The following is a 24,186-nucleotide window of genomic DNA, read 5'->3' as shown; positions in this document are numbered from 1 at the left end:
TTGGCAGGAGGAGAGGTCTTTGATAAGCCCAACATGGGTGTGGGGCTGATGGTGAGGCCTTTGGATAGGACTGATAGTTCTGTGGGATTGAGGTTTTCAGTGGAAAGTTTAATAACAGCTTTTTGGGTTTGGATTTTGAGGATTGCTTGGCGGGAGTTTTGAGGGATGCGTCAAATTGAAAAGGTCAGCTATGCAGGGTCTGGGCGCTATGAGGAGTTGACATGGGAGTTCACTGGGGAAGGATAGGAGTTGATGGGTAGTGGTGCTCCAAAAAGGGAGTAGGATGTCAATAGGTTGGGCAATTTATGGAAGAGGTATCTGGAATGCTCATCCAGGTTTTGAAGGGCAAGGGTTTCACTTTTGGGGATGTGGAATATGTAGTTAAGGTTGTGCAATAACAGTATCTTGCAGAGGGAGCAGTGGAGGTCCTGACATGACTGTGCCATGGAGATATGTTTCTGCATGACCAGAATTGTGAGGGATAGGGGCTGGATGAATCTGAAAAGTTGAAGATAATTGTAAAAGGGGAGGGGTGGGTGGGTTAGGGAGTGGGGGAATGGGACCCAGAAAAAGGAATTTTTACGGTTAGGCTATTGGGATGGGATTCCATGGCTTAGGCAGCACTTAAGAATTAGTATGTAGGACAGTATTTCAGCTAGGGAAATGGATGCTTTCCTGGACTGACGCAGACTGATAGAGCAGGAGCCCATTTGGGTTGAGACGGTGCTAGGAATATGGAAAATAATGTGGGGAAATGAATGAAGGAAAGCATTAGGTGGTTGTGAAGGGAACTGGATAGTAATAATAATAAAAAATAAGCACAAACTAATAGATTTCAATTGGTGCTTCACAACCTGGGCCATCTGGATCCTTCCCTCTCCCACCAGTTGTGTACAAAAAATGGAATAGGATGTAAGTGCCACAAACTAAAATTTTCAGTATTCAAATAAATGTCTTAAATATTGGATTATTATATTAATTTTATGAAAAAATATGTGTATATCAAAATTCCTCTACAAAACATGAAAACAGTTTTTTATGGATATGTATAAAGGAAACAAAACTTATATGGAAAAAGAAGTAAGTACCATCCTTTCGTTTTCTGGAAAACGCTGTAAGTGCCTTACTGTTTGTGAAAAGGATGTAAGTCAAGGGTTTATGTTAAAAAAAAAAAAAAAAAAAAAAAGATGGTAAGTCCATTGTAGTTTTGAGAACATTTAATAACTTCACATATATTTTCACTCTTTCAGTGCTAGGCTAATATAAAAAAGATATAAAATAAAATTTTGGATGGTTTTTTGAAGCAAATTTGTTTGTCTTCAGTTTGTTCTGCTTCTTCTTTCATCGGTAAGTATAAGTCACTTGAAAACCAAAAACTGAATCATATATCTAAATATATCTTGGGTGCTCAGCTATATACATAATATTTTGAATTTTTATTCAGTTTCGAAATTCATTCTGACGCAGTTGATTGTTTTTGACTAAATCAATTTTATTTTAAAAACACACACACACACACACACACACACACACATATATATATATATATATATATATATATATATATGATTGAATATAATAGAGGGAAACATTCTACGTGGGAAAAATATATCTAAAAACACAGATGATGTGACTTACCGAACGAAAGTGCTGGCAGGTCGATAGACACACAAACATACACACGAAATTCAAGCTTTCGCAACAAACTGTTGCCTCGTCAGGAAAGAGGGAAGGAGAGGGAAAGACGAAAGGATGGTGGAACCTAAAACAAAAACATATATATATGTTTTTGTTTTGGGTTCCACCATTATCGCACCATAACACAAGCCTTTTACAAGGAAAATGGCCTGCAGTAGAAGCAACTTTGAAGAAACAAGAAGCTATTTCGTTAGTGCCATGGCCTCCAATCCCTTCATGCCACATACACATATATGAAGAGCCATTGTCTCCAACATGTATTCCTAGATTGTAGCAAGATAGCTGTCTACAATAAAACATAGTGCTATGTGTAAGCATTGGAACAAACATAACTTCTTGTAGGTCCATGCATAAGGTTGTATAAATAGCCGTTTAAAGCTGTGAAGATGTAATATCTTGTTTCATACACTTATGAGCCTTTTCCCATTTTCGGTGGTGGAACTCTTGCTGGCCTTTTACTTCCTGTTTCGCCTTTTCGCTGGTCGTAGATTGCAACTTTGCCTTCAAAAAGTCACACTTTTTACAGGTATCAAATGCAAGAGCTTTAAATTTTAGGTTTGGAAAATCTTGTTTGAACACTTTTGTGTAAAAACTGTATGTAACATCACTTGCAGGATTTCGTTTTTTAAAAGCCACGTACTTTCGGTGTTTATTTAGACCAGGTGACAAAAACTCATAACTTGATTTTTTACAGCTGTAGTGACTTTCATATCTGGGGAATGAGTTTCTATGATATCTTACAAGATTTCGATCATCTTCTGTAAATTAAACTTGTGAGCATTTGATGCCAGTGTTTTTCCTCTTTTGTCTTCAAAAACCAAGCAACCTGATTCCTTTTTTGTTTGTAAATCAATCAATTTCCTTTCAGATATAGAAAAAATTTTTTTGAACTTTCCTTTGCACACTTGTACATTTTTCCCTATACCATCGGGGATGATATAAGCAAAAGTACAAGTCCGCCTACTATCTGCTGCACTTTCGTACGTCCCATGACGTCTGCGACCAATAGGTAACACACAAATATGATTCAACAAATATGTTCCTTGGCTTTCTTCATCATCTTTATAAAACTCCAAAAACAATAGCTGTTTTTGTTAACTGTTTATGTTTTTACACTTGTACTTACAGGAGCAGCTTGCCTGTTCTGCTGGTGGTTGTTTCCCATGACTGTTAATGTACGGTTGTCCCCTTTCTCTTGCTTCACATCTCTTACGAACAGTCACCTTCTTCCTAACAGGCTTTTCCATTTGCTGGTTGGTACACTAAACACACAACTGAAGAACACTCTAAAACGCACCTGAAACGACCGAAATCACTGCCGTGTCAACATACTGTCACCAACTGTAGCTGAGGCACATACATCGTGGTGGTGGCACTTACGTCCCTGCCCATCTCAGGCCTGCTGGCATGTGCACAGTGCTGCTATCTTTGAACTGCTCTTGAAACTAGTAGGAATTTTTCTGGCCCTTGCAACCTTTCTCATATCATTAACCCTTGGCTTATACAGCCCTTTTCACTATAAAAGTCACTGTTTTTAATTTTTGGCACTTATATCCTTTTCCACTTTTTGTACTCAGTTTCTCTGAAGGCTCCAGATGGAAGCTATCTTTGCAACACATCCGTTGTACCTGTAACCTTTCTGGCCTCAGTCACCGTTAACCCATTGTCCCCACACACTCCACCCAGCAGTTTCCCCTTCCTCTGTCTTATCCCCCCTTCCCAGTTCTTGTCTCCACATCACCTTTATCGTATGCCACTCGCCACCACCTCTGACACTTGTGCATCATATACCTAGCCTCTGAGCCTCTGCACTTGCCACCCCTCACTCTAGCATTCCTATCCTAGATAGCAAGCTGACCACCTCCTCCTGAACTGCTAGCTCCCCTCCTCCCTGCCTCCCACCTCTCTCTCCTCTCCCCTTCTACCCACCCCACCCCAAACAATCCCTACTCCACCCTATCTTCCAAATTGCAATTCTGGCACTGTGCTGCCAGGCAGCATCATCATCATTTAGGGGCACAGGTGTGTGTGTGTGTGTGTGTGTGTGTGTGTGTGTGTGTGTGTGTGTGTGTGTGTAATTTTTTTGTCTTTGTTTGTGTGCACCTGTCGACCCCTCAGTGCTTATAATTTTGAGTGAGTGATCTACTTTACTCCATTGTACAGAATAGTCCAAGGACATAAATAAATAAAAATAACTTCATCACTTTTTATCATGAAAAGCAAACCCTGTAAAGCTGTTTTTAATTTAGATCAGTGGAGTTTGAGGACATAAATAAATAAAAATAAGTTCATCACTTTTTATCATGAAAAGCAAACCCTGTAAAGCTGTTTTTAATTTAGATCAGTGGAGTTTGGATGGATTAAAAACATGAAAAGAAAGGTTAAAATCAAGTAACATGAGGGCTGTTCAAAAATTATCCAACTTTTATTTATAAAATAAATCTTTATTCAGATACAAGTGTTTGACACTAGCCACCTCCAAAGTAGTCCCCTTCAGGTTCTAGACACCTCCCCAACACTGCTGCCATTGCTTCAAGCATCACTTGGTATGGTGTGCAGCTTCTCTGTTGAATTCTGCATAACGTCTTCCCTGTTCTGAAATGTGATCCCTTTCAGAGTCTCTTACAGTTTAGGGAAAATCCAGAAGTCACTTGATGCTAGGTCAGGGGAATAGAGAGGCTGAAAAACCACAAAAACTCTCAATTACTTGAGAATGACGAATAAGTACATTATCATTGTGCAGGTGTCTACTTCCCGTTGCCCAAAGTCTGCCCATTTGCAGCTCACTGGTTCATGAAAGCAACGTAGAACCTCTTGGTGGTATTCCTTATTCACATTAGTGCCTTCTGGGACATACTTGTGGTGGACCACACAATTGAAGTCAAAAAAGATTGTCAGAATTAGTTACACATTGCTGCAGACATACCTCACTTTTTTGGATATTGGGGATGATGAAAGCTTCCATTGTGATGACTGGAACTTTGTTTCTTGATCATAACCATAAACCCAGGACACATCACCAGTTATCACTGTGTTAAGAAAGTTGGGACTACTGCACACAGTGTCCAGTATGTCCTATGTGATCTCTGAACAAAGTTGCTTCTGCTCAGTTGTTAACAACTTTAGCACAAATTTTACTTAGATTCTCCTGAGGTCCAAACATTCCATTAAAATGAATGAATTGATCCAATACTAATTTTAACCTCATCTACAAGTTCTTTCATTATGATTAATCTATCTTGCATCACTAGGGTCCTTATGTGACCAATAACAATCTCATTTGCAGATGTTGAAGGCCTATCTGACCATGATTCACTCTTCAATGATGAGTACCACTCCTTTATCTGTATGGTATCCATTGCTTCAGTCCCAAACAGCTGTTGAATCTTGCAGATAGTTTCAACTTGAGAATCACCAAGCTTAAAACAAAATTTGATGCAATAACGTTGTTCCACTTTTTCTGTCATTTTGCTCAGAACACATCATCTGATGGCTACCACTGTCATATATATATATATATATATATATAAAATAAAGGGTACATAGATAAAGAGATTAATAGAAATCAATTATTTTCAATTAATGCCCAAATTTTGGATTTTTATACTTTCTATCTTTTGAGTCAGTTTTAACGTGAACTTACTTACATGTAGTTGAGGCCTACACACTCTTGTTAGGTGCTGCTTCTTCCGACACCACAAAACTTATCATTCTTGACCGTGTAGGTAATGTAATTTTCATTTATCGGACTTCTTCCTTATATACAGGCAGCACTCGTGACATGATGTTTACATATTGTGTGGAAGATAACTGAATAGCTTCTTGGTTTTGTTTCAATAGTAATTATTGTTCAGACAACACAAATGGCTACCACACACATCTTACAAAAAGTACGTCTTCTCCACTCGAGAACTAAAGACAGTCTCTCAAAAAAAAAAAAAAAAAAAAAAAAAAAAAAAAAAAAAATAATGAAATCGACACTTACAGCGGCCGTGCTAATAATTATTATCATTGGTTTTAAATTTTTGTCATAGCTTGTTGGGGCTTTTCCTTATGTACCTATACACCACATGTTCAGTTGTCAATGGATAGCCAGTGACTGACTGTTTCTGTAGTCATGAAAAAAATCAGATGTGCCAAAAACTTCTTGAACAGCCCTCATACAATGACTAAAATTGCAAAGTTGTGGGTGCAGGCTCTGAAGGGTAGCAGAAAATGATCAAAACTTTGATGAATAGTGAGCACTGAGTAGAGATCTGCACTGTGGGTGATCTGTGTATATCAGCTACAGCAATCAAAACCACTCTAATGTGGCCTCTTCAAAATGGTCAGGTAGAACATATAAAGTTATCTATCTTAAGAAACATTAGAGTGTCAAGGACAGTTTGAATAGGAAAACTCCATCATGGAAGCCACATTAATGGAGTTGTCCAAGACTATTTTACAGGTACATTGTATCATACATTTTTACTAACACCAAGAGATATGTACACTATTTATTTATTTATTGCTTTCTGAAAGCTACCTTCTATTTATTAAAAGCAGGATGTACAGTGCACTAAATATTGTCTACATAATAATAATCATTTTTAATTGTAAGTGCTTGTAATGCAATACTAAATATTATTAGTTCGTAGAATATAACTCAATGATAAGATTTTTCTAAAAAATCCTGGTTAATTAGGAAGAATTTGAAATGAAAATAACTAATAAAACTAAAAAGGTAATGAGTGCATTTAGGAGCTTCTAATGTTTTCAATTATACAGTTTTCTTTTGATGCCATTCACTGCTGCATCTTTTGACTTTTTAGTTTATCCATGTTCGGAGGGTGCTGTTTCCATAACTGTATGTTCAATTAATGGGAAGCCACGGTTCTGTTGCAGTCAAATTCTGACACATGCTGGTAGGCATTTGTCCTTCTTACAAAAGTCATAACGCAATATTCTCCACAAACAACCAGTATTCAAATTCAATTTCTGAATGAAAAACCTGCTTCATAATCTTTCTTATGTACACAATGTAGATGGCATTACCCCGGCCTACTTTGTACAATTGAGCTGAAATACTAATCATTTGTATATCGAAGCATGTGGTACACTTCCTGTGAATTTGGTATTTATTACATGCCATGCTGCCTTCATGGTACAGTTTTAATGTCCAGCAGTCTATGAGGGGTGTTCAATGAGTAATGTAACACACTTCTTTTCTGAAAGCAGGCTGGTTTCATTCAGGATTAAAATACACCATATTACTCACTCTTTTGGCTACAAAACACTGCTTTTCAACATAATCTCTGTTTAATGTGATGGTCTTATGCCACTTTACTGGGAGGGCTTGTATGCCCATATGATACCACTTTACTAGTCAATATCAATGTCAACATCTTACTGCATCAATAACCTCCTCATAATCCACATACTGATTCCTGAGGAGCGCATCCTTCATTGAGCTAAATGTAATTCGGAAGGCACAAGATCTGGGCTGGGGGTAGAGGAGGAAACACAGTCTAATGAAGTTTTGTGAGCACTACCAACAGATATATCCAATTGAGCAGGGAGGTGTTTGATTGTGACCCTAATTGTAAAACGTAAACTTTTATGGCCAGTATTGTCACAATTAATAAAATATTCTGGGCTATTATGTCATGTTCGAAGGAATTTCACTTTAAAACTCAATGTTTTGTCCCCATCTGTGGAGGGCATTTTCAAGGGGGATCATAGCTTTGTTGAATGCCTGTTTCACACCCTGGTTGCCATCGATGTTAGTAACAGCGGAGGATGGCAGTCGACAATGGCCAATTGCACTCAAGTATACAAATGTGATGTCATGTCACTGCATAGGAGCTCATGAAAGTGGAATTTTGCTGTAGTCAGTAGCAAGCCAGAGTGTTAATCAGACATTCAACAAAGCTACAATCCCCCTTGAAAATGTCCTCTGCAGATGGGGACGAAATGTCAGGTTTTAAAGTGAAATCTCTTCGACTATGGTATAATAGCCTGGAATATTTTGTTAATTGATTGTGATATGTCAATCACCTTGAATGAAAGAGTCTGCACATTCAAACATTGTAGGAGTCACAGGTGTGTGCAGCTGGCTGACATGTGGGAGATCAGACAGGTTTGCGCGACCTTGTTGCAATGATGACAGATGCCTCGCCCAATGACTCATCATGCTTTTGTTCACTGCCAGGTCTCGGTAGACGTTTTTAAGTGCCCATGAATATCAGTGATGCTCTGGTTTTCTGCTAAAGGAAACTCAATGACAGCTCCCTGCGTGGAGTGCACCTCCATTGCAAACACCATTTTATTTATTTATTAGTCCATATAAATCTCTCTTTCAGTACATATATCGTATGCAGGATATTGGACAGAAACTTTTTATCTGTTGGTTTTTCAAATATGAAACATACATTATTTAAATTTTTATAACAAAATGGATCTACACAGTTAATAATTACTTTTTTTTTAAACTACTGTATATTTTAAACTTATTTCTACAGTTAAAGTTACAAATTACATATTTTCTTGCATGAGATACTGTGAGATTGAAATAGTAGCAGTTTCTCAGAAGGTGGACTGTTACAGACTTTTTAAAGCTCTGTAATTCAGGAAGAGATTTTATATGTCTTGTTAATCTGTAGTATTGTTTTATTCCTGCATGATATACACCTTTTTGATATAGTGTGGTGTTACAATGATAAACCTGGTACTGCAATCATGGATACTTTTGTTTTGAGGAAAAAGGTTTTCTTTTCTCAGTATACTTTTTTTGGCATGCATAACTACTTCCAGTATATAAATGCAGGGAAGGGGTAAGATCTTTAGATCTTTAAAGGAAGGTTTGCATGGTTTTCTGCTGCTCACTTGGTTCATTATTCTCACAATTGCGTTTTGTTTCCTGAAAACTGTTATGGTCTGGTGTACATTTCCCCAGAAAATAATGCTGTACTTCAGTATTGAATTTACATGAGCAGAGTATGCAGTCCTAACCGTTTCTGCACTAGTATCAAGTGCTCCATTTAAGGGTTTCCTGGATATGAATCCCAAGAAACTTAGTTTCATTGACAGCCTAATGATTTGGTTATATTACGGGTTGTCCTGCATTTTTATTTCGATCTGTTTGGAAATTCATGTGTACTGTTGTTTTGGGGATTAACTATTAGCCCTTTTCTGGTAAACTATTCAGACACTTCTTTTGTAATATCTTTTGCAGATGCAGTGAGATTTCCTTCTTTATTTCCTTCAGTCAATAGACTGGTGTCGTCTGCAAACAGATCAGGTTCAGAATCCCTAACTTGTGATGGGAAATCATTAATGTATACTAAAAAAAAGAAGGGGACATAAAATAGAGCCCTGTGCAACACCATGACTTAGTCAACACAGTTATGAAAGGCATACCTGGAGTTCATTTCCTTCCATGTATTTAATTTCAGTTACCTGAGAACAATATTCCAAATATGATTTACATCTACATCCATACTCCGCAAGCCACCTGATGGTGCGTGGCGGAGGGTACCTTGAGTACCACTATCGGTTCTCCCTTCTGATCCAGTCTCGTATTGTTCGTGGAAAGAAGGACTGTCGGTATGCCTCTGTGTGGGCTCCAATCTCTCTGACTTTATCCTCATGGTCTCTCCGCAAGATATACTACGTAGGAGGGAGCAATATACTGCTTGACTCCTCGGTGAAGGTATGTTCTCGAAACTTAAAAAAAAAAAAAGCCTGTACTGAGCTACTGAGCATTTCTCCTGCAGAGTCTTCCACTGGAGTTTATCTATCATCTCCGTAACGCTTTCGCAATTACTAAATGATCCTGTAATGAAGCACGTTGCTCTCTGTTGGATCTTCTCTATTTCTTCTATCAACCCTATCTGGTACGGATACTGCTGAGCAGTATTCAAGCAGTGGGCGAACAAGCATACTGTAACCTACTTCCTTTGTTTTTGGATTGCATATCCTTAGGATTCTTCCAATGAATCTCAGTCTGGCATCTGCTTTACCGACAATCAACTTTATATGATCATTCCATTTTAAATCACTCCTAATGTGTACTCCCAGATAATTTATGGAATTAACTGCTTCCAGTTGCTGACCTGCTATATTGTAGCTAAATGATAAGGGATCTTTCTTTCTATGTATTCGCAGCACATTACACTTGTCTACATTGAGATTAAATTGCAATTTCCTGCACCATGCGTCAATTTGCTGCAGATCCTCCTGCATTTCAGTACAATTTTCCATTGTTACAACCTCTCGATATACCACAACATCATCTGCAAAAAGCATCAGTGAACTTCTGATGTCATCCACAATGTCATTTATTTATATTGTGAATAGCAACAGTCCTACGACACTCCCCTGCGGCACACCTAAAATCACTCTTGCTTCGGAAGACTTCTCTCCATTGAGAATGACATGCTGTGTTCTGTTATCTAGGAACTCTTCAATCCAATCACAAAATTGGTCTGATAGTCCGTATGCTCTTACTTTGTTCATTAAACAACTGTGGGGAAGTGTATCAAATGCCTTGCGGAAGTCAAGAAACACGGCATCTACCTGAGAACCTGTGTCTATGGCCCTCTGAGTCTCGTGGATGAATAGCGCGAGCTGGGTTTCACACGATCGTCTTTTTCAAAACCCATGCTGATTCCTACAGAGTAGATTTCTAGTCTCCAGAAAAGTCATTATACTCTAACATAATACGTGTTCCAAAATTCTACAACTGATCGACGTTAGAGATATAGGTCTATAGTTCTGCACATCTGTTCGACATCCCTTCTTGAAAACAGGGATGACCTGTGCCCTTTTCCAATCCTTTGGAACGCTACGCTCTTCTAGAGACCTACGGTACACCGCTGCAAGAAGGGGGGCAAGTTCCTTCGCATACTCTGTGTAAAATCGAACTGGTATCCCATCAGGTCCAGCGGCCTTTCCTCTTTTGAGCGATTTCAATTGTTTCTCTATCCCTCTGTCATCTATTTCGATATCTACCATTTTTTCATCTGTGCGACAATCTAGAGAAGGAACTACAGTGCAGTCTTCCTCTGTGAAACCAGCTTTGGAAAAAGACATTTAATATTTCGGTCTTTAGTCTGTCATCCTCTGTTTCAGTATCATTTTGGTCACAGAGTGTCTGGACATTTTGTTCTGATCCACCTACTGCTTTGACATAAGACCAAAATTTCTTAGGATTTTCTGCCAAGTCAGTACATAGAACCTTACTTTCGAATTCATTGAACGCCTCTCGCATAGCCCTCCTCACACTACATTTCGCTTCGCATAATTTTTGTTTGTCTGCAAGGCTTTGGCTATGTTTATGTTTTCTGTGTAGTTCTCTTTGCTTCTGCAGCAGTTTTCTAACTCGTTTGTTGTACCACGGTGGCTCTTTTCCATCTCTTACGATCTTGCTTGGCACATACGCATCTAATGCATATTGTACGATGGTTTGGAGCTTTGTCCACTGATCCTCAACACTATCTGTACTTGAGATAAAACTTTTGTGTTGAGCCGTCAAGTACTTTGAAATCTGCGTTTTGTCACTTTTGCTAAACAGAAAAATCTTCCTACCTTTTTTAATATTTCTATTTACGGCTGAAATCATCGATGCAGTAACCGCTTTATGATCGCTGATTCCCTGTTCTGCATTAACTGTTTCAAATAGTTCGGGTCTGTTTGTCACCAGAAGGTCTAGTACGTTATCGCCACGAGTTGGTTCTCTGTTTAACTGCTCAAGGTAGTTTTCAGATAAAGCAATTACAAAAAATTTCACTGGATTCTTTGTCCCTGCCACCCGTTATCAACGTTTGAGTCTCCCAGTCTATATCCGGCAAATTAAAATCTCCACCCAGAACTATAACATGGTGGGGAAATCTACTCAAAATATTTTCCAAATTATCCTTCAGGTGCTCAGCCACAACAGCTGCTGAGCCAGCGGGCCTATAGAGACATCCAATTACCATGTCTGAGCCTGCTTTAACTGTGACCTTCACCCAAATTATTTCACATTTCGGATCTGCGGCAATTTCCTTCGATACTATTGCACTTCTTATTGCTATAAACACACCTCCTGCTTCACTGTCCAGCCTGTCTCTGCGGTATGCATTCCAACCTGAGTTTAGAATTTCATTACTGTTTACATCTGGTTTCAGCCAACTTTCTGTCCCTAGTACTATGTGGGCATTGTGACCGTTTACTAATGAGAGCAGTTCTGGGACCTTTCTATAGACACTCCTGCAGTTAACTATTAGCACATTAATATTGTTATTCCCTGTTGCATTTTGCCTGTTCCTACCTTTCCGCGTCTCAGGAGGCGTCTTGTCGGGCCTAGGGAGGGAATTCTCTAACCTAAAAAACCCACATGTGCACTCCACACGTACTCCACTACCATTGTAGCCACTTACTGCGTGTAGTGCATGCCTCCTATTTAGTCCACTGATTTGGCACACCTCTTACACTATACTGTTCAAGCTTCCTCAGGAGCACAGAATGATCAATCACATCAAAAGCTTTTGTTAGGTCCAAGAATAAATTGAGATATTGTCTACTGCATTTAAGACATGGTTTATCAGGTGGAAAGTGGCTGTTTCAGTTGATTGCTGTCGTCTGAAGTCATGTTGACATCCTGAAATAATATTATTCTTGTCTAAGAATGTAGTTAGTTGTGAAAGGAACACTTTTTCAATAATTTTCGAAAACCCTGACAGTAGAGACAGAGGCCTATATACATTTATGATCACATTTTTTTTATATAGGGATATTACTTTTGCCATTTTCAGCTGCTGTGGGAAGACACTACATGATAAGGAAGAATTGAATATATCAAGTAAAGGAGAGAGTATTTGTCTTGCTGTTATTTTTATAATATAGTCTGGAATATCATCAATACCAGTTGAATAATTACTCTTCTGTGATTAATGGTATTTAGGAGCAGTTATTTCCATGACGTATTAGGTGGATCACCAAATTTTTCCTTCACTAATTTTCCAGCAACAGTTGCATAAGAAGAATTGAAGCTGTTTGCAACTGCCCTTAGGGTCAGTGACATTCTTGCCATCATGTGATATCACAATATTTTTGTGAGTTGTCTTCTTCCCTGAAAGATCCTGCAAAGCTTTCCACATGGACTTAGTTTTATTGTATGACTTCATAAAATAAATGTCATTTTCCTTAATTTTTGCCTCTTTTATGACATTTTTCGAAACTAGCTTGTATTGTTTGAAATAACTAAGAAATTCGGGATTACTGTCAGTTTTTGACAGGAGAAAAAGTTCACTCTTCCTTTTACAAGATACTCTAATGTCTGATGTAATCCAGTTTTTGAATCTATCTGTGCTTCTGGAAATCACTTTCCTTTGTGGAAAAGCTATGTCAATGTTATGCTTGAAAATGTTCAAAAAGTTTTCCAACTTTTCGTTTGTAATAGCGGTATCATATACTTCTCTCCAGGATTGTTTGCTGATTAGGTACTGGAAGTATTCAGTATTTTTCTTACTATAAATCCTTTTATGGATAATATTTTGTACACTGATCAAAATGTGATTTACAGGTATCTTTAATAATTGTGAAAGGTGGTAACTATAGCTGGTATTGAAGTTTTCTGATGTACACTTGTCCACGTTTACACATACCCGATCAAGGAGAGTGACAGTTTTTGTTACGTGTGTTGGAGAGCTAACAGTCAGACAAAGATTGTATGCTTTTATAATATTTAACACCTTTTCCCTGTGAAGGCTATGGTTCAGAAAGTCAATATTAAAATCTCCACACAGTACCACTGTTTTCCCAGTTGTCTTGAGTTTGCCTAAAGCAAGGTCCAGTTTTTTGGAAAAAAACCACTTTTGTTGCTAATAGGAGATCTATACACACATAAAATAATAGAGTTTTCAGACATTAACTCAACAGCTGAGATTTCAAAGTTTCCCCATGTTCTGATTCCATTCTACAAAAGCAGTTTGCAAGATTAAAATGCAATATTTTGAAGTATAGAAAATACTCATTTTGTAACCAGTACTTGCAAAAACATAAAACTGAAACATCTTTCCATTCCATTTTGAAGGCTATGAATAGCACTAACATTCATCAGAATTTCACAGAACTATATAGGCTGAAGCGAGACTACCACACTTGTCCCACAAAAAATCTGCATCTTTTCAACTGAAACTGGTCATTAAGAAAATGTGTTTCATTATTTATAGAATGCCCCTCATATATTAATCATATATTAAAACTAAATTACATGTCTTATTATACAACAGACAAAATACCTAACTGGTCTGTGTTTCTGTGTTTATTTTTGACTCTATACAGGCATTTGCTTGTGGTTAGTACCACTTGCATATCATGTCACAACACTCATTCCTTCACCATTAACACAACTGACATTTATTTACACCTTACCCATCAATAACATATTCCCTCTCACTCATCCTCACACCTCTGTTCACATCTCTTAAAACTTTGTTTGTATCTCTAGTATCAACTCTGACCTTGTTTAGTTCATTCCTAAATAAGTTGTATGTAACACCATTCAGTGACTTAACCAACTTAACTATTATTAGTTTCAACTGGCAACTTCATTTTATTCTAAGGAGATTTGTGGCTCCTAGCTTCCTCTTTGGAGCCTATGTGAAACTATGTGCTCATGGTCTCTTCCTTATTCTATGTAAGTACTGGGGCTATGTGCTATGTACTATCATAAAATGAACCATACCTCTACTGGGGATGACGTGAGTCATTTTTAGTCTATTACACCTTTGGCAAAGGATTGGTGGACCAGTCACCATTAGGGGCAGAATACAGAACTTTATTTTTCTTTGCCTTATGAGACATTGATATTAGTAATATCTTAATATTTGAAAATCAGTATATCTTTCACAAGAAAAAATAATTTACATTATGTACTAAATGGGCCATCTCAGTCATACAATAATTACACACATTCACTCTCATGTATGCTAAAAAGTTCACAAACAGAGTAGAATTAATTCTGAAACAGTCTTTAAATTCGCTCTTGAATTTCAGCATTTCAAGAGAAAGACTTTAGATTGTGTCTGAGCAATGTACTCCTTTCTGATAAGAGGACTTACATAGTAACCAGACAAATTCTACTGTTTTGATCTCATATTGTCATCGTGATATGCACTATACGTTTTGAAAAGAGATTGGTTTTTATTAATGAAACAAAAGTGAGAAGATACACTGAGATGTTGTTGAAAAAACCTGTAGTTCCTGGAAAAGACTCTTCCAAGAGCACCTTGGATGAACACCATTCATAATGTGTATAACTCTCTTCTGAGTGACAATTTTTTATTTTTATTTTTTACCATGGGCTGATTATCCCAAAGAACAATGCATGGAAATATGAAAAGCAAGCAGACTTGATGGCATTCTGATGTGTAGAGAATGTAATTGTGTGTAAGGCAAAAGCTGCAGAATGTAGTTTTTTTTTTTTTTTTTTTTTGGGGGGGGGGGGGGGGGGAATGAATGGAGTCTATGATGTAGTTGAACCAATTTAATTTTCTGTCAATGCACACATCCAAAAACTTAGCAGAGTTCAGTTGCTGTTTTTCTTGTCCATTACATTTTATATGTGTGTCCTCCTGTTCTTTCTGTCACCACACAAAATTGTACATAATGAGTGTCTTTGATATTCAGAGTGTCCGTTACTGACAAACCACTTGAGGATATCATTAAGTACACTATTAACAGATGTTTCCACGTTTTTTTCCTGCTGTTCTACACTAGGAGAAAAGTATCATCTACAAAATGGGTGCACTTGCTCATTCATGTCCCATTATTCCAAGTAACCCACAGAATTTTGTTTTATTTAGCAGAATTTCATCAATGACATAGTCAAAAGCCAAGGGTAGGTCACATAGGATTCCAGCTGATGCCGGTTTACTGTTAAGAGATTGCAGAATTTGTCCTGTGAAGCAGAAGATAGAACCATCAGTTGATAGACCATGCTGGAAACCAAACTGACATTGACTGAGAATGTTGTGGCTGTTCAGGTGAGCAACAGTTCCCCTGAACATAAGTTTTTGTAGAGCCTTAGAGAAACTTGTTAGCAGGGATGTAGGGCATCAGTTTGTTATAGTACTTTTTCACCCTTCTTGAAAAGTGTTTTCACACATGCATATTTAATCTCAGTAGGACAATACCTTGACTTAGGGATTTCATAAATATGTGACACAACTGCACAGTGCCTAAGTATCCCTGTGGAATTTATAATATTAGTAGCCAACATTTCCCGATGTGAAGTAGTTTATTTCATGACCAGTTTTGACAGCCTTGCCACACTGGTAACATAGGTTCTTATCAAATCACTGAAGTTAAGCACGGTTGGGCTTGGCTAGCATGTGGATGGGTGAGTGTCTGGGCCTGCAGAGTGCTGTCAGTGAGCGGGATGCACTCAGCCTTTGTGAGGCTTTGACTGAGAAGTAGAGGCTCTGCTCATGAAAATGACCAGGAGAGTGATGCACTGACCACATGCCCCTCCATATCTGCATATCCACATCCAGTGATGCCTATTGACTGAGGATGACACGGTGGTCAGTCGGTACTGTTGGGCCTTTTGAGGTCTGTTCAGATTGAGAGAGAAGAGTTTTTGGCAGTTAAAAGCTGTCATCCCTGGATTCTCAGATCTCCCAGAGATATAATTACACATTAGTCTCCTTGACATACAGAGAACATGCTCCAATTATAATAACACAGCTTTACACTGGCTTGTCAAACACATAAAACTTCTGAAATAAAATAAGGAGTACAGGAGCAAAAACAGGTACATCAGGTCCTGAGTTCAAGTCATGGTCTAGCGCACACTTTTAATCTGCCATGAAGATTCATACTGCAGAGTGAAAATTTCATTCTGGAAACTTCCCTGAGATAGGGGCTAAACCATGTCTCTGCAATATCCTTTGTTCCAGGGGTGCTAGTCCCACAAGATTTACAGAATAATTTCTGTGAAGTTTGGAAGGTAGGAGACAAGCTACTGGCAGAAGTAAAGCTGTGAGAATAGGTTGTGAGTCATGCTTGGGCAGCTCAATTGGTAGAGCGCTTAGCTGCGAAAGGCAAACCTTCCAAGTTCAAGTCTCAGTCTGGCACACAGTTTTAATCTACCAGGGAGTTTCATAACAGTGCACATTCCATTGCAGAGAGAATATTTCATTCTGGAAACATTTCCAGGCTGTGGCTAAGCCTTGTGTACACAATATCCATTGTTCCAGGAGTGCTTGTCCTGCAAGATCTACAAGACATCTTCTGTGAAGTTTGGAAGGTAGGAAATGAGGTACTGGCAGAAATAAAGCTGTGAGAATGGGTCATGATTTGTGTTTGAGTAGCTCAGTTGATAGAGCACTTGCCCATGAAAAGCAGAGGTCCTGAATTCGAGGCTCAGTCTAGCATATAGTTTTAATCTGACAAGAACTTTCATATCAGTACTCACACTACTGAAAACTGAAAATTTCATTCCCATTACATCCCCCAGGCTGTACCTAAGCCATGTCTCTGCATTATCCTTTCTTCCAGGAATGCTGGTCCCATAAGTTTTGTGGGAGAACTTCTGTGAAATTTGGAAGATAGGAGATGAGAGATTAGTGGAAGTATAGCTGTGAGGACGTGTTGTGAGTCATGCTAGGGCAGCTCACTTCGTAGAGCACTTGCCTACAAAATCAAAAGGTCCAAATTTTGAGTCTTGGTGTGGCACACAGTTTTAATCTGCTATGAAATTTAAAAGGCTGAAGGTCACTGAGATATCACTATTGACTGACCTGAAAGATTTAAAGGAATGTTTAACTTTATCAGCAAGGTTTATGTAATTTACTGTAAGCAGTTGTGCACAATGATCTGACAATGTGTTGAGGATTTTACTCACAGTGATACAGCTTCTCCTGCCACTGTCAATGAATATATTGTTAGTTAGGCTATTACAGCTACTTGTCACTCTAGTGGGAAAGTTAACTATTGCAGTTAGGTTAAATTATTCCATCAGGTGCTGTAGTTCTCTGCTACTGTTAGTTGTAGTTCAGAACTTAATATGAAAATCATCCATGACAATTATATCCTTTGTTTATATTTTTTTTCAAAAATTGTTCCATCTGGTATACAAAAATACATATTTTCCCTGCAGGAAACTATCAACACTATAACTGTCATATCATTTGTGGTAACTTCAATACCACAGACTTTAAAGAGGCAAGCTATACCATTAATACTTATGTCTATGGAGTTAGATACTGCGTCTGTTTTGGCACAAATTTTAGTCCCATCTTTCTCCTTAATAGTTCTACAACAGCTTACTGCCAGTATGTAACCATCAGTATGAGCCAAGGGTGCTCATACCTGTGGACCAAGGAGTACTGTGCCCCCTGTCTGTAACAAAGTGCATAAATGTGGAATATGTCTCATAACATGGGTTGAGATGTAATATTTGAGATGAAAGTTTTAGTTTGGCATTACAAAAAATGTAAGTGGAACTGTACATTTACATACCTTAAAATTTTTTTTGTTGGAAGACATGTTCATTTGGTGTTGGACCTCACCTCAAGCTGACATGTGAATAAAAATCAGCACATTATGAAAGATTTGCCATCCACATGGCGACTTGGCATGAGGTCCAATGTAAAATGAACATGTATCATGACAAAATGATTTTTTAAGGTATGTAAATATACAGTTCGACTCCCATTTCTTACATCTTAACTCATGTTATGAGACATATTCCATGTATATGCACTTTGTTACAGACCTGAATATGATAGCAAAGTCTGTCAAAACCAGTTGTTTTAAATAAGGAAATATTTGTGCAATATTGGCTGCTGAGTATTTTTAGAAGTAAACGGAAATGAAAAAATTCAGTCATAGTGTAGACAGGTGTTTTTTTTTATTTTTTATTTTCAAGAAAATAATTTAAAAGTCAGTATTAAGTTCATTTCTTATAGATTCTGAGTCATTTATGTCATGATTCAAAAGCTCCAATCTGCTTCTGACACGCCTAATATTTTGATGAAACACACACAGTTTTTTTGTTACTGGCATTACTTACTTTGTTGTTGTACTTTCCTAACTTAATATCTCCCAATAAACTTAACAATTTTAACAGGGAACTGTTTAACAGGTTATTATTCTTTTATTGCCTCTACTTAAACACTGATGAAAATCTGTACTTTCTTCTTTTTGGTTTAATACCACAAAAATCATCACTCACAATAGTTGCTCTTCTTGTCCTATGGCACTTACTTCAGGATGCTTCCAAAGGTTGGGAAATCTTCATATGTGGTAGCCCATAGTTTGTTGTACCAGCTACACTAGCCCTTCTTGTTCTTCAGATTCTTCTCTCACTGGTCTGGTTACAATAGAGATGTTTCCTTGCTCTGAGCAAAGAGCATTTCTTGTAGATGGCATCTTTTATCTTAACAAGACTCTTATTTGTCCTTTGCTAACAGCAGGTGTGCTGCATTACAAGTATATAGAAAGTGCAAGGACTTATTTTAGTTCTGGAATGTTTTAACTAGGAGAAAGTGTTTACATGTAGATATAATTTAATTTTAGTTTCCATGTGATATATTTGTACTAGAATTGATGTTTAAGAGAAGACATAATCAGAAGTTACATATCTTCACTTTTATTTATGCCCTCTTACTTGCTAAATTAACCAAAAATTACAGATGAAAAAAACTAGTGTCATAAAATTGTTCATAACTAATTTGTTTATGGACTGTCAAATGAAAAATGTCGTGTGTGTGTTAAGTATGTGATTAAAGCACAACTTGGATAGTAAGAAGCATTCGATTTTCTAACACAGTAACAGGTGTGTATCACACTAAAGTTTCACACCATTATGCAGTCAGCTGAGCAGTCGGTGAGTGGATAGAATGAAACAGTCCTGGGGGACAGCAGTTACTTTTCTCTTTTTTAAAGGAGTTGGGAGAGGGAGGGAGGAGGAGTAGATATGCAAGTCTCACATGACATGTATCCTCCAATGTGCAACAATTGCATTGAGCTCATTTGCGGCCAGTAAATCAAAACACTACTGAAATTGAAGGCTTATACATCATGTCAGTTTATTATATTTGTCATAAATTACAATGAAATAAAATGATTCAGTGCAATTGTCAATTTTAGATGATGCAGGCTGTATTAACACTTTAAAATACTGCTATGCTTACAGTTTTCTGAACAGAAAACATTATGAATTTCTTTTAGTAAGAAAAATAATACTTCCTATGATAAAGGCATGTTTGACAACACAGGAACTATTTTAAATCTTTAAATGTGTCTATAGTTTCTTTAACATGAGCAATATCGAAGATCTATTTGTTACCCTTGTTTCCTTTTGTTATAAATTCCAGGGGAAGTACATTAATCTGCCTTGAATGTGTTTCACAAAATAGAAATGAACAATGATTGATAACTTAATCTAATAATCAGATAATACTGGTGGGCAAGTACAGACTAAATGCTTATCTCCATATATGTCATCTATTCTACCTACACTTGGCCAAATCTTGTTGTCTGCTCGTACAAATGGCTGAAATAAAGAAAAATGCATTTTTTAAATCTATGAAATAGCTACATTCAATATAAATGTTGTAGGAAAGTTCTTGTAGACTGTAAATACTTTATGATTAAGGGAGGCCAATTACTGAAAGCAGAAGCATTGAATCGCCAATAGGCACACACAAAAGGAGGAAAACTTGCTACACACACACACACACACACACACACACACACACACACACACACACACACACGTGTGTGCGTCTATTATGCCCCTGTGCACACAGGGGTTTTTGTATCCCCAACATTAGTTCACAACTTGTAACCAACCAGATATTCTTAGGTCTGTAAAATATGTGTTAAATCTTTATTGTGTGCAATAGCATATACTATGCAGTAAGGCCTGCAAGACAAAATCTTAAATGCATACTCTGACTGTTATCTTAACCCGATGGTAGAAACTCTACAACTTCTATTATACACTTTACTGTGGTACTATGTGCTGACATGACATACAATTCATTACCATATTTTATACCTCTTCATGATGATTTGAATTTTTATAGATCATGATAAATCTGTTAGTGGATTAATCACATCTGAAGATGTCAAACTGCCATAACTGGAAATGTTAATATTTTAGTTACTAGGCAATCTTGACAAATAGATTACTACACAAATTGGGTCTAAGACAAAAATAATAATAAAATACAAATAAAAATAAATAAAAATGTTTGAAAAGTCCCACCATGATTCACCATGAAGGAATTATTCAACTGGGACAGAAATCAGTAGATGTGATGTACGTGTACATGTACATGTATGTGTACAGACAAACAATTTATTACAATTTCATAAAAATTAGATAATCCCAAGCTGGCTGGAGGACCCTACTCATAATACTCCAAACATTACAACTGTGGAGATGTCCAGCAACTGTGCTGGTCAAGATAGGGTCTGGCAAGCATTCACACAAGCAGTAGAAACTTTTGCCGTGTGCGGGCAGGCATTATCTTGCAGAAATGCAAGTCCAGGATGGCTTGACGTGAAGGGCAACAAAATGGGCCTTAGATATTGTCGACATATTGCTGTGCTGTAAGGGTGCAGCAGATGACAACCAAAGGGGTTCTGCTATGAAAAGAAATGGCACCCCAGACAATCACACCTGGTTGTTGGGCCATGGCAGGCAACAGTCAGGTTGGTATCCCACCACTGTCTGGGGCATCTGCAGAAATGTCCTTGGCCTGTTATCTCATTGACTGGAGTAGAATTGTCTTCAGTAATGAGTCCTGCTTCGAACTGAACCCTGATGACCAGCAAAGATATGTCTGGAGATGCCTCAGACAGCACTGAGATACCAACCTGACTTTCACCCAACGCACTGTCTGACAACCAGGAGTAATAGTCTGGGTTGCCATTGCTTTTACAACAGGACCCCTTTGGTTGTCGTCTGTGGCACCCATACAGCACAGTAGTACATCAATGAGATTCCATGAGCCATTTTGTTGCCCTTCGTGGTACACTATCTTAGTCTTACATTTCAGCATGTTTGCGTGCACATGGCAAAACTTTCTACTGTTTGTTTTCATGCTTGCCAAACACTACCTTAGCCAGCAAGTTTGGCAGCTCTCTCCCCAATTGAGAATGTTTGGAGCATTATGAGCTGGGCTCTTGAACCATCTCATGATTTTGACAATCTAATGTGCCAGTTGGACAGAATTTGTCACTATATCCCTCAGCAGACCATCCAACAACTCTACTAATCAGTGCCAAACTGAATAACTGCTCGCAGAAGGGCCAGTGCATTACTGACTTGCTCAATTTGTGAAGCTCTTACTCTTGAATAAATCATCAATTTTTTTTGAAATTATAAGCATTCATTTATTTATAAATGTGTATCACATCTAAGAATTTCCATTCCATTTGCGTAAGTCCTTTGTGGGGTGGCAAAAATTTAGTTGTGATGGGGGACTGGAATTCATTTGTGGGAAAAAGAAGAGAAGGCAGTGTAGAAGCATAATATGGGCTGGAGGACAGGAATGAAATAGGAAGGCCCCTGGTAGAATTTTACACAGAGCATAATTTAATCTTTGCTAACACTTAGATTAAAAGCTGTTAGAGAAAGATATATCCTTGGACTAGACCCAGAGGCACAAGAAGGTTTCAGAGAAATTATATAACAGTAACACAGAGATTTCAAAACCACATTTTAAACTGTAAAACACTGACAAATGAATTTGTGGACTGACCATAATTTAGTGGTTATGACCCACAAATTAAAACAAGAAATTTCAAAAAAGTAAGATATTAAGAAGATGGGCCCTGGACAAATTGAAAGAACCAGAGGATGGCGAGAGTTTCAAAGGGCTCATTAGCAATGATTGACTGAAACAAGTGAAAGGAATATGACAGAAAACAAATGGGTCTTTTTGCGGAAGAAAATAGTGAATATGGCAGAGGTTCAAATAGGCAAAAAGACACAATCCAACAGAAAATCTTTGCCAGTGCATGACACATTGAAATTAACTGACAAAAGAAGAAAATATAAAAATGAAGCAGATAAAAGGGAATGCAGATGTCTAAAAAATGAGACTGGCACACAAAGCATGTATCGATAGAGGTCCAATTCAAGGCTAAGGGAAATATTAATGCTGCCTATATCAACATTAAAATGTTCTCCTCCCCCTCCCAGCAAAGCCTCCTAATACTGCATATAGCAGCCTTATCTTGTCCCACCATGTTCCTGCATGCTCCCATAGGCAGCACTAGCATCTTCTTTATTCCCACTACCCACCTGAGCAAAGGTAACTGCTCTCCTCAGAGACAGTAGCAGTCAAGTCCGGGTACACAGATTTGGCAACGGCCATGTGTGTGTGAGTTACACTTGAGTGAATCTGTGCGAGTTTTCCAAGTCTGATAAAGGACTTAGTCCAGTGGATAAATATATATGACATTCATTTTGGGTGTGTGTGTGTGTGTGTGTGTCTGCAACTCAATGCTTCATCTACATGGTGAGTAGGAATCTATCTTTTTCATATTGTTGTTATTCCATCCTGGATTTTCCATTGTCTGGGCTGGAAGATACAGGGTGACAATTATTGAACTATATGAAGTAAAATTCACATAACTTCTGAAAGGCTTGTGTTATAATGTTAAAACTGCATGGTTGGCTGCAGGGCATGATGGGAATTAGTATGCGCATGCATGGTTTTGTTTAGTGATGAAGTCCACTTTCATTTGAATGGGTTCGTCAATAAGCAAAAATTGGCACAGCTGGGGGGACTGAAAATCCACATTTCAAAATTGATAAGCCTCATTACTCTCAATGGGTGACTGTTTTGTGTTCAATGTCCAGTCGTGGAATAATCATTGTGTTATTCCTTGACAACATGGTAACTACCAAATTGTATGTGAAGGTTTTGGAAGGTAATTTCATTCCCATTATTGAAAGTGACCCTGATTTCAACAAGATGTGTTTCATGCAAGATGGAGCTTAACCCCATCGAACAGGAGAGCGTTTGATGTCTTGGAGGAGTACTTTTGGGACCGCATTCTGACTCTGGAGTATGCACAGGCCACTGGCATGGGCCTCAATTGGCTGCTATATTCTCTGTCTCTGAACACACGTGACTTTTTTGTGGGGCTATATTAAAGACAAGGTATATGGCAATAACCCCAAAACCATTGCTGAGCTGAAAACAGCCATTCAGGGGGGTCATCGACAGTATCAACGTTCCAACACTTCAGCGGGTCATGCAGAATTTCACTATTCATGTGCCCCACATCACTGCCAAGAATGGCAGGCATATTTAACATGTCATAAACTAAATCCTAATATCTGTAGGGGCATTTACATGTTGAAAAAAGTGTGTGCACACCAAAGTTTGCAAGTAAATTACAATTTTCTTCATATAGTTCAGTAATTGTCACCCTGTGTGTAGTAATGGAAAAGTTAAGATATTAAGGTCCTTAGAACATTTTTTTCCAATATTC

General features: G+C 37.9%; 1 protein-coding gene across 2 annotated transcripts in view; it reads right to left on the bottom strand.

Moving 5' to 3' along the window:
- Nucleotides 1-19,381: 19,381 nt before the first annotated feature.
- The window catches only part of LOC124721337 (glycine dehydrogenase (decarboxylating), mitochondrial), a 308,726-nt gene continuing 303,921 nt past the window's right edge, over nucleotides 19,382-24,186 (bottom strand). For both annotated transcript variants that reach the window (XM_047246255.1, XM_047246254.1), the window contains exon 19: nucleotides 19,382-20,224. In XM_047246255.1, the coding sequence (XP_047102211.1) occupies nucleotides 20,114-20,224 (111 nt within the window). In that variant the 3' untranslated portion in view covers nucleotides 19,382-20,113. The remainder of the gene's footprint in view (nucleotides 20,225-24,186) is intronic.

Source organism: Schistocerca piceifrons, chromosome X (genome assembly GCF_021461385.2).
Source record: "Schistocerca piceifrons isolate TAMUIC-IGC-003096 chromosome X, iqSchPice1.1, whole genome shotgun sequence".
Taxonomy (NCBI): Eukaryota; Metazoa; Arthropoda; class Insecta; order Orthoptera; family Acrididae; genus Schistocerca; species Schistocerca piceifrons.
The sequence above is the reverse complement of the archived record's forward strand: the minus strand, read 5'-3'. Positions and strand labels throughout refer to the sequence as shown.